This window comes from Sinohyriopsis cumingii, chromosome 2 (assembly GCF_028554795.1).
Source record: "Sinohyriopsis cumingii isolate HCF-2022 chromosome 2, ASM2855479v2, whole genome shotgun sequence".
In the NCBI taxonomy this organism is placed as follows: Eukaryota; Metazoa; Mollusca; class Bivalvia; order Unionida; family Unionidae; genus Sinohyriopsis; species Sinohyriopsis cumingii.
In genome coordinates this window covers 166,336,182-166,348,524 of record NC_142962.1, presented here as the reverse complement: position 1 = coordinate 166,348,524, position 12,343 = coordinate 166,336,182, and the positions used below count along the sequence as shown (strand labels likewise).

The 12,343-nt window shown below is 36.1% G+C and overlaps 1 protein-coding gene across 1 annotated transcript in view; it reads right to left on the bottom strand.

The window, feature by feature from the left end:
* Positions 1–273: 273 nt before the first annotated feature.
* The window catches only part of LOC149806255 (dynein beta chain, ciliary-like), an 89,613-nt gene continuing 77,543 nt past the window's right edge, over positions 274–12,343 (bottom strand). The window contains exons 46-50 of the mRNA XM_089951201.1: positions 11,355–11,582; positions 10,744–11,055; positions 7,858–8,100; positions 2,196–2,384; positions 274–1,910 (exon numbers count right to left, since the gene is read on the bottom strand). Coding sequence (XP_089807327.1) covers positions 1,293–1,910; positions 2,196–2,384; positions 7,858–8,100; positions 10,744–11,055; positions 11,355–11,582 — 1,590 coding nt within the window. The 3' untranslated portion in view covers positions 274–1,292. The remainder of the gene's footprint in view (positions 1,911–2,195; positions 2,385–7,857; positions 8,101–10,743; positions 11,056–11,354; positions 11,583–12,343) is intronic.

The following is a 12,343-nucleotide window of genomic DNA, read 5'->3' as shown; positions in this document are numbered from 1 at the left end:
GATAATTTATTTTAATAGAAATAGGTACTGCTCCTGTCAAATACTGACACGACACAATTCCAGTGATCATTAATGCTATCATTTTATGTTAAGGAGGTGGGGATGAATGGGGGGTATTGGGTTAGGTAGGTGGGTGACAGACAGAATGAAGCCAGGAAATTTAAAGTATGAATAAACTAAGTTTTAAAAATTCTTGAGTTTGATAAAAACGATAGCTTGACAAAGAGACTACCATGATCATGGACAAGTTAACAAATTAACCAATCACCTTCAAAGATTAGATCATTCATTTATTTATTTTCACCACTATACATTTTCAGATTTAAAAAAAAAGTGATTACTGGTTATCATATAAAATGACAATTCAAGATATTTCAGTATAAAGAATACATTTTAAACAGAAATTATCATCTTTATAACATGTTAAATTCGATTCCTTTTTCATGCTTAACAAAAAAGCAGGTTCTGTAACCTGTTGACTTTTTATCTGAACATTTCACCAGCAGTTCTTTTATTGCTCAGCTATTAAATACTTACTACATTCCCTAAAATAAGAATGAAAACTGTGGATACAATATGACAAATCGTAAAGTTTTGACAGAGCAATAGCAAAACATCTGGCTATAATAAAACTGTTACAATATGATAAATCACAAAGTTTTGATAAAATAATAGCAAAACATCTGGCTATAATACGACCAATCACAGTCTTGAAAACTTTCTTATTAGCTGTATAGTAAATATAAATCCACATAAAATGTAAAGTATCGTTCAAAAATAAAAGGCTTAAAACATAAAATAAGAAAGCATACAAAATTTCATGATACTATCTAAAAAAACAGGTTGTAAGTATTAAGAATATACTGAATTTTTTAAAAATATTCATAATTTTTCAGTTGTTTAAATATTAAGGGATTTTCTAAGCACAAGGTCAATAAGGATTATATAATAAAAATTATGCACACATTGAATAGGTTTTCATAATACCCATAGTTTAAAAAGGATTCAAACAAAGTTGTTAGGTTTTTGTACACTTGTTCATCAATGGTCACAATCTGAGTACTTATTTCATCAAATGAAGATTGATCCTTTATTTCAAAACCTATCAAACAACATTTCAAGTCTTAAAATGTCAACCTCCATCTTTTTCACATAATTATTCACCAATAGGCAATGTCCAAGTTGAAGGCAATATTTAATTATTTAAAAAAAGCTTATACATTTAGTTAAGACAAAAGTTCTATAGGGCACAATAAACCTCCTGGGACTTATGGTTATCAAAAGTTTAACCATTAGACCTGAAGGAGGAGAGCCACACCTCCAAGGATCCACTTGGATGGCTTCTCTTTGGTCTTGAGGTTAAAGGTCCAGACAAAGGTTGGGCCACGCTGCTTGGTCTTGTACACAGGGCATTCATAAATGTTCCGTACATCCTGTCGGTCTACGGGGATGGCCTTGATAAAGATTACTGGGACTGCTGGTGCAAGCTCCTTTAGCCTGGCCTCTGAGATCATGCCAGACTGCATGTCCCAGCGTGCTCCCTCCATGAACAGGCCATGGACATATGCACCTTCACGTGGTGGGCCTGCCATGTCCTCACGACTCTTTTTGGTCACATCACACTGCAGGCACATACGGTCCAGTGGCCATTCATTCTTTCTGGCCATTTGCTGCATGATAGCAGTGAGGAAGGACTGAGGATTGAAGAAACCAGCCAACCACACTGCAGCAGGGAGCTGGAAGTCAGAGGTCCATGTCTCAAGCTCTTTAATACGAAGAAGCAGATCTGCATACCATGCTGTCAGACCATAGAGAGATGGGTAAGCCTTCTTTGCCCATGAAGCTGGCACATTGTCCAAGAAAAGAGCATTGCCAAGTTCCTCCATGTCTGCTGTGATGGTCAGCTCACCCTAAGAAAATGCAAAAAAATGTACAATAAGTATCATTAAGAACATATAATCAATTTATGGAAGCAGATATAATTTAATTCTTTGATAAAAGCCATAAAAGTGTATAGGTAACTTTTATGTGGTAAAATGCAAGTGATTTAGCCCAAAGATGGAGATCATAGAGACAAGAGGGAGATGGTAGAAGGGAAACTAGAGAGAAACTTTGGTTAGCTGGTAATTGATCAGAAAGCCACAATAAATCCAAATACACTAAAGCAATACAAGTAATGGTAGATAAATTATTACCTTCAAACCCAGATCCAATTCTTTAAGTGATCTCTTCATCTCTTTGGTCAGCATATTCATGCGCTCACACTCTTGGAATGCAACGACCACGTAAGGAGTTCTATCTTCTGGGGGAACCTTGGCCATAATTTCCATCATGTTGAACTCCTCAGGCAGTTTTTCCACTATCTCATCCAAGATCCCTTTGATCTGATGAGAAGCAAAAAGTATATATTGATAACAAGATAAAAAGAATCTGATACCGAAACTTTCATATTTTTTTAAATATTTATTTCTTAATATTTATTTCTTTTATAATTATTTCTTTTTTTTTTCTTCATGAACTATTGATAAACTCAGCAAAAGATATGAACAAGTGGATCAGGTAGGCCGGAAATTATCTATACAAATTACATCTGCTTAACAGCCATATGCACAAGTAGTGGCCAAAAAATCTTGGTCAGCAGGATACTTACTGTAGAAATCTGGTTCAGAAAAATGCTTTCTGTAGAAATTTCTTTCAGTGCTGTTGATTGCATAAGATTTTCAAGGTTCTCCAGCTCTTCTGGCACATCAGCATCATTTGACCAATACAGTAAGGTCTGTATGGTAGGTGCATCAAGTCCAATACTGTAAGGCCTGCATCCTAGGATGCTTTAAGTCCAATACAGTTAAGGCCTGTATGGTGGGTGCATAGAGTCCAATATTGTAAGGTTTGTATGGTAGGGTACTTTAAGTCCAATATTGTAAGGCCTGTATCCTAGGATGCTTTAAGCCCAATATTGTGAGGCCTGTATGGTAGGATGCTTTAAGTCTAATATTGTAAGGCTTGTATGGTAGGATGCTTTAAGTACAATACTATAAGGTCTGTGTGCTAGGATGCTTTATGTCCAATATTGTAAGGCATGTATGGTAGGATGCTTTATGTCCAATATTGTAAGACCTGTATGGCAGGGTGCCTTATGTCCAATAATATAAGGTCTGTATACTAGGGTGCTTTATGTCCAATATTGTAAGGCCTGTATGGTAGGGTGCTTTATGTCCAATATTGTAAGGCTTGTATGGTAGTATGCTTTAAGTACAATACTGTAAGGTCTGTATAATAGGGTGCTTTATGTCCAATACTGTAAGGTCTGTATGGCAGGATGCTTTAAGTCCAATATTGTAAGGCCTGTATGGCAGGGTGCTTTAAGTTCAATATTGTAAGGCCTGTATGGCAGGGTGCTTTAAGTTCTATATTGTAAGGCCTGTATGATAGGCTGCTTTCAGCACAATATTGTAAGGCATGTATAATAGGGTACTTTATGTCCAATACTGTGAGGCTTGTATGGTAGGATGCTTTAAGTCTAATATTGTAAGGACTGTATCATAGGATGCTTTAAGTCTAATATTGTAAGGACTGTATACTAGGGTGCTTTGTGTCCAATATTGTAAGGTCTGTATGGCAGGGTGCTTTAAGTACAATATTGTAAGGTCTGTGTGCTAGGATGCTTTATGATGTCCAATATTGTATGGCATGTATGGTAGGGTGCTTTATGTCCAATATTGTAAGGCCTGTATGGCAGGGTGCTTTATGTCCAATAATGTAACGCTTGTATGGTAGTATGCTTTAAGTACAATACTGTAAGGTCTGTATAATAGGGTGCTTTAAGTACAATATTGTAAGGTCTGTGTGCTAGGGTGCTTTATATCCAATATTGTAAGGCATGTATGGTAGGGTGCTTTATGTCCAATATTGTAAGGACTGGATGGCAGGGTGCTTTAAGTACAATATTGTAAGGCCTGTATACTAGGCTGCTTTAAGTCCAATATTGTAAGGCCTGTATGGCAGGGTGCTTTAAGTCCAATATTGTAAGGCCTGTATGCTAGGCTGCTTTAAGTCCAATATTGTAAGCTCTGTATGGTAGGGTGCTTTATGTCCAATAGTGTAAGGCCTGTATGGTAGTATGCTTTATGTCCAATATTGCAAGGCCTGTATGGTAGGGTTCTTTAAGTCCAATATTATAAGATCTGTATACTAGGGTGCTTTATGTCCAATATTGTAAGGCCTGTATGCTAGGATTCTTTAAGTCCAATACTGTAAGGTCTGTGTGTTAGGATGCTTGAAGTCCAATACTGTAAGGCCTGTGTGCTAGGATGCTTTAAGTCCAATACTGTATGGCCTGCATGATAGGGTGCTTTAAGTCAGAATTTGGTTATTTTTTCAGTTTTTTTAGTTAACGGCAGCCATGTTTGATTGTGAATTGGTATAATTTTTATAAATAGTCCAGGCCTTTAAGATATGACAATTTCCCTGAAAGTTAGCAAAATTCTGATAAGTGACCTTTTTAGAAGTTTTTCTATTTTAGTAGCAGCAGCTGTTTCATGTAATATTAGCATCATTTGTAAAAAAAATTATAAAAATCCCTTGTGCGAATATGCTTTGTAAAACACTGGTCAACAGTGAAATCATTACTGACTTGAAAAGGCCCTAATCTGTAGTATTTTGGTGTGCCGAACACGAATATAACCGTGAAAAATTTGTATTGGCTCTCGTTTTGAAGATATTCATATACCTCATTTTTTATGTTTCACTGTGTAAATTTCTCCAGTAGGACTGCAGCAACATCCGGAATAATGATGTAACATTGCATAATACCATCATGCTCACATCATCCACAGTTGATTGCATCATTTTCTGATGCAATGTAATACTAATGCCATGCGGCTGCTGAAGTAAGTTGACGTCAGCAGTGTACTATACATGTGTAGGCCTATTATACTAATGCCAGGCGGCTGCTGAAGCTGACGTAAGCAGTGTACTATATAAAGCCCAATCAGATAGGTTCAGCATTTAAAATATTTTAGACGTTGTGCGAGACAGTTCAAGCTACTGTTACATAAAACTTATTATTTTATCCATTTACGTACAATAAAGAACAGTAATGCCTCGAAAGTGTGTTAATACCGCAGACAATTTTTGCTATATTTGTGGGGAAGTGACATTTGCCAACCAGAAGAAAAGTATCAATTCTCAAGTGAAGAAGGCATATCATCTTTACTTCGGATGCAAGGTTGGTGACCAAGACAAGCCTTGGGCTCCGCATATATGCTGTGCTACATGTACAACACAGCTTTCACAGTGGTTGAATTGCAAAAGGTCATCAATGCCGTTTGCAGTCCCAATGGTGTGGAGAGAGCCAAGCAACCACCTAAATGACTGTTACTTCTGCTTGGTTCCTCCTCTTTCCGGCGGAATAACGAAGCGAAAGAAGTCGAGAATAGTCTACCCAAACATTCCGTCTGCATTGAGACCAGTTCCACATGGTGAGGGACTTCCTATTCCAGAACCTCCAGCAGAATATTCTCTTGATTCATCTGACGAAGACAAAGGTGAGTCGACCTGTTCTTCTCCTGGTCCATCAGCATGCAGTGATCCAGATTTTCACTGTGGTGCATCATCAACCCCACACAGAATAACACAGGAAGAACTAAATGACCTGATTCGTGATTTGGACTTATCAAAGAACAAGGCAGAATTGCTAGGATCAAGACTCCAACAATGGAATCTTCTAGAAGAAGATGTCACAATTACTGCATATCGAAAGCGCCACCAGCAATTGGAGCCTTTCTTCAGAAAGGAAAGTAATCTGATATTCTGTTCCGATATTGAGGGCCTCATGAATGCTTTAAAAATCACTCATGACCCACAAGAATGGAGACTATTTGTGGACTCTTCGAAACTGAGTCTCAAGGCTGTGCTTTTGCACAATGGAAACATTCTTCCATCTATTCCAGTAGCGTATGCTGTCCACATGAAAGAGACATACGATAACTTAAGGCAGCTACTGAATTCCATTGAGTATAACAAGTACAGCTGGCACCTCTGTGTTGATTTGAAGGTAGTTGCCCTTTTAATGGGACTGCAGCAAGGATATACAAAATACATGTGTTTCTTATGCGAGTGGGATAGCCGAGCAAGGGAAATGCACTACATGAGGAAGGAATGGACTCACAGGCAGAATGTAGCCATTGGAGAGAAGAATATCCAACACCCAGCTCTGGTTGAGGCTCAGAAAATCTTGCTACCACCCCTTCACATCAAACTAGGTTTGATGAAGAACTTCGTGAAAGCCATTGACCGGACTTTGCCAGCATTCCGATACCTGCATGAAAAATTCCCTCGACTCAGCGAAGCAAAGATTAAAGAGGGAGTTTTTGTGGGTCCTCAGATTCGAGAGCTTTTCAAAGATGACCGGTTCAACAACTTGCTGGAAGGTGACGCGAAACAAGCATGGAATGCTTTTCGCCTAGTTTCTACAAACTTCCTCGGAAATGTTAGGGCAGAAAACTATAAGGAACTAGTAGAAGACATGTTGATGAAGTATAAGAAACTTGGCTGCAATATGTCTCTAAAGATTCACTTCCTTCATTCCCATTTGGATTTCTTTCCTAGCAACTGTGGTATTGTTAGTGATGAACACGGCGAACGTTTTCATTAAGATATCGCAACAATGGAACAAAGATACCAGGGAAAATGGTCCACTACAATGCTGGCTGACTACTGCTGGACACTCCTCAGAGATGCTCCCGAACAGCTGTACAAGAGACAGGCGAAGAAATCTAAGATGTAGTCAATGACTTGATTTTTTATAGGTAGGCTATTACAGTTGACCTTTTACTATTGGAATGCATTTCGTTATGTAAACATTAATTTCTTGCAGATTACAAAAAAACTAGAGCCAATTTTGCAATTTGACTGTCATATTCGTGTTCAGCACATAAAAATTGATAAGAATTGACTAATTTTATTTCAGTAACATGACTTTTGTAAAAATTTGTTGTCCAGTGAAATTTGATCAAGTTTTGATGCATAGTTTTTGAGGTGTCATTCAAAGGTTTTGCTAGTTTTAGTAAGCATGGACATATTTAAGGGTAAATCAGCATCATCTGTATACAAATGAAGACGTGTAATACAAGCATGGTCAAATTCTGAGAAGAAGTCACTTAAAAGCTTTTCCTATTTTTAGTAGTGGCTGTAATTTGTACAAAAATGGAAAGAACATTCTGCCAAAATGCTTTCTGTTTAATTAGGTCAAATTATGTTGGGTGGCTTTTGAGAAATCATTGCTATGAGTTCCTACTTTCAGCAATAGTGGCCTTAAGGATTGTTATCATTAGCAAAAAATGGAAAGACCTTTATGCCTGCATGCATCCTGTCAAAACTGGTTAAATTCTGTTAAGCAATTTTTGAGAAGATGTGTTTTAAAGGCTTTTTAAATAATGTTTAGTACATGCAGATTTATCTAATTTGAACAGATTGAAAGACCTTCCTTCCAGGATATTTTTTGTCAAATTTAGTCGAATTCTGTTGAGTGGTTTTGTAGCTGATTTTTTTTTAAAGATTTGTTTATTTTTAGTAATGGTGGGCATTTTTAATATTGGAGTAGGACACACTAACAAATCTGAGAGGCCTTGATACCAGAATGCACCTTGTAAAATTACACACAAATTGCTCACATTGCCATATAGCTAGAAAGGTGGGCTAAAGCTAATATTTCTTACCACCTTGCATGCCACTATTAGGCGATTTTCAGTTCTAAATACATGACTAAATCATTATGCACAGCTCATACTAAAACAGATAAACATTTTGTGACTTATGATTCCATACTGTTGTGTAATAATACCAGAGAATACTAACCTTTTCCTCTCTACTAACTGAAGCACCAGCACCTGCACCACTGTCACGTGGCTGCATTTCAAACACAATCTTGAACAGACTGTCAGAGGTGGCAGTCAAGAATTCAATCTCAGCATTTGGATGAAGTCCATACAGGTATGGACTTTCAGGTGGCAACACTTCATCAATGTAGCTGTGGTACCCTTTATAGTCCATGCTGGGTGGAACGGGAAAGCCAGGTGCCAAATGTAGCTCACCATCCAACTAAAATCAAGAAGCAAACATGAAAAGTCATAAAAACTAAGAACATGCTTAAATTCCTTTTATCGATGTTATTATTGGAACTGCAATATTCTTGAAATTCATTTCATCAAATTTATTAGCCCAAACTGCTATATTCTTGAAATTCCTTTCATCAAATTTATTAGCCCAAACTGCTATATTCTTGAAATTCCTTTCATCAAATTTATTAGCCCAAACTGCTATATTCTTGAAATTCATTTCATCAAATTTATTAGCCCAAACTGCTATATTCTTGAAATTCATTTCATCAAATTTATTAGCCCAAACTGCTATATTCTTGCAGTGCTAAACAATAATTAAATCATAAATACAAGACAATAATTTATTTATCTACTGATGAAAAAGTTACCTTATTTGTTTATTTATATCTCTCTCCAATCCTACGTTCTGCAAAAATTGTAAATGATGCAAATTTTTGCAAAAAACAGTGTAACATACTATGTCTACCACTACACAAAAGGAGATTCTCAGAATTTCACACCTAATACTGCAATCACTGTAAGAGGGTCCAAACAGGTTAGGAAATGAACATGAGGTTACCAACACAATGAAATATTGTCTGAAGCAGGAAAAATTAAAATAATGAATTTTAAAGTATTTGCATAGCTAGACTTGTTTTGAGTCTATAGGGTTTTATATCTCATTGTTCTCTAATAAGGCAATGCAGGCACTCTAAACAAGCTACCTCCTCAATACCTGTGTGAGTGGTCTATAGTGAATCCATGGGGATTGTATATCACGTTTACACTTTTTGAGATTATATAACATTTCCTCTCTTCAACAATAATGAGCCATTTGAAATTAATAAGCTCCTCTGGATTAGTGACTTCTGACTCTTCCCGACTTTCTGCTTTCAAACACACTGCTACTGTGCTTGTTAAAAATCACATGCTCTTCTGCCCAGGATATTTTATTTTCCATTACAAAATGACTGCAGAATTTTTCCACTTCATTTCTGTAAATAGTTGATGATACTACAATCCCATCATTATGGATATGTTTCTAAAGGGAAAGATTCCGTGCTTTCTAAATGTGGCTATTACACCTTCTGGAAACACTGATCTTCCATTTTCTTTCACTTATGTTTATATATATGTGTTTATATATATATATGTGTGTGTGTGTGTGTGTGTGTGCATGTGTAATCCCATAACAGAAAGGGTAAATAATGATTGTCATATTCAAGTAAATAAGTATAATGTCAGCCTTTCAATTCAATGACCCTTTTTGACTCCCATACTTTTAGCAGCAAAGATATATAAACAAGGGCAATTATGTGACTGGACTTTAATAAATGGAATCAATCATCAACTCTGTGACTTTAATAAATGGAATCAATCCTCAACTCAGTGACTTAAATAAATGGAATCAATCATCAACTCTGTGACTTAAATAAATGGAATCAATCATCAACTCAGTGACTTAAATAAATGGAATCAATCCTCAACTCAGTGACTTAAATAAATGGCATCAATCATCAACTCAGTGACTTAAATAAATGGAATCAATCATCAACTCAGTGACTTAAATAAATGGAATCAATCCTCAACTCAGTGACTTTAATAAATAGAATCAATCATCAACTCAGTGGCTTAAATAAATGGCATTATCGTCAACTCAGTGACTTAAATAAATGGAATCAATCATCAACTGAGTGACTTAAATAAATAAAATCAATCATCAACTCAGTGACTTTAATAAATGGCATCAATCATCAACTCAGTGATTTTAATAAATGGCATCAATCATCAACTCAGTGACTTAAATAAATGGCATCAATCATCAACTGAGTGACTTAAATAAATGGCATCAATCATCAACTCAGTGACTTAAATAAATGGAATCAATCATCAACTGAGTGACTTAAATGGAATTAATCATCGACTGAGTGACTTAAATAAATGGAATCAATCATCACCTGTGTGACTTTAATAATAGAATCAATCATCAACTCAGTGACTTAAATAAATAAAATCAATCATCAGCTCAGTGACTTTATGAAGTCAACCTGGATGAGATTCAACTTTCAGTATGAGATGTAGGGCACATGTATTTGGATTAGGGGGTTGGGGGTAAAGGGAAGGTAGATCTATCTGAAATTTTCTGTTGCTTCATTATTTTATTATTTCCACAAAAAGAAAACCTCAGTGAAAACTTTTGTTATTTGTTAAGATCAGACACTTCATAATAACACCAATATTGCCCGATTTGGGAACTTGAAAGAAATGGAGAAGCAAGTATACATAGAATGATAAAACAATACAACTTAAGCAATTATACTTAATGTCTGCCTACTGATAGGAATTGTAACCTTTCAAAATCCAGATATAATGATACTCCATGAAAAAATATATCTGTTCAAAACTGAGATCAGCTGTCTTAACCCTTTCTGGCTTTCCCTTAAATTATATGGAAAGACTTCCTTTCCTCTACCTTGTGCCAAATTAATCCTGGTTATTATTGTTACAAATGTCTAATTAAAACCATAACATTAATTAAGAACAACAGACAAGAATCTTATGAATCTAACCAAGGAAAGATTGAAACAGAAGTTAATTTATTCAAGTCTGAGGATAGTTAAGATGAAGATTAAACTCCACACACCATATCTGGGTGCATGTACACTTCCAGGTAAGTCCTGCAGAGCTTTCTGTCCCAGTCATCTGTGATGTGGCCTCCATACATGATTTCCCCAAACAAATATCTCAGATCTTCCCATGGGACCTTGGCGTTGGCCTCTAAGTAGTTGTATAGGACATTGACACTGATGGTCAAGTCCCCAGTGTTATAGGGATAGACTCTGTTCCAACCCTGGGCTCCAAACTTTCTCCTCTCGCACACCACAGCATGGAAATAGCACAGGGAAAACAGAATGCTCTTAAACTCAGTCTCTCTGGCACACATTTCTAGGGTTTCCTGCAGAAGTGAATTAGACAGTGAAGCAATTAATGTAGCAATAAAATCTTCTACACCTTTCCACTTATATCACCTTTGGCATATCATTAACATTACCAACAGTAACATATAACTGAAAAACACTTTGATATATTAACCAATGCAAATGTGTACTTATCATAATGACTGATTGAAACAAACTTAGAGGCATGAAATGCATAATCTCAATGCCTTCTACATTTATTATAAGTATATCTACTATGTTGATGTAAATTTTTCTAATAAAATTTTGATAACATAAAGACCACAAAAATGCTAACCTGGTTAAAGTTGTCTAGGGCTTTGTGCAGATTTGCATACATTCCGGTAGGCGCCTCATTTGTGATCTTGATGGCTGCTTCCAGGATTCCATGAGGAATGACATGAGAATCAGCACTAGGTGCAGGTTCAGCGCTAATATACACACGGTATGCTTCATGGCTGCCAGAACCGAACTGCTCAAGTTTCTTCTCAAGGGTTGGAAGCCATTTTGCCACCAAGTGAACATTCTGTCACAATGTAATTAAAAGTAGAATATACAGAACCAAGCGATAAAAATAGATTGTAATTAGGGCATAACATACAGAACCAAGCAATAAAATACAACGTAATTCAGGCAGAACATATAGAAGCAAGCAATCAAACACAATATAATTAGGGCAGAACATACAAACCAAGCAATAAAAATAAAATAAGAGAATTATGACACTTGGACCAAAATGTGCCTGATGTTGCCCACCTGGCTTACAATGACCTATAAGCACAACTGGATGGTTTTTTTAATAAAATTAGGTTAAAAATGAAAACTGGTTAAGTGTTTTTTATTTAGGTGATACAGTTTTATCCTACTCAGTCTTTGTAGAACATTTGGCCATATTTAATTGCAACTCAGAATATAATTACTTGTACAAACTGGAATGGCAGCCATATTTGATGGCAACTCAGTATAGAATTATTTGTACAAACAAGAAAGGTAACAATATTACCTAGCAACTCAGTATAAAATTATTTGTACAAGCTAGAAAGTAACAATATTACATGGCAACTAAGTATAGAATTATTTATACCAACCAGAAAGGTAACCATATTTTTTGGCAAAACACAGTATGGAATTGTTTGTACAAACTGGAAAGGTAACCATTTTTAAGGGCAACATATCCAGTATCAAATGTACAACATGGAACAATGTGGCTGACAGGATTCTACTATGATGACCTTTCCAGTATATGGCACTAAGCAAAAGAGTACCACTGGTACTAAAGCATAAAGC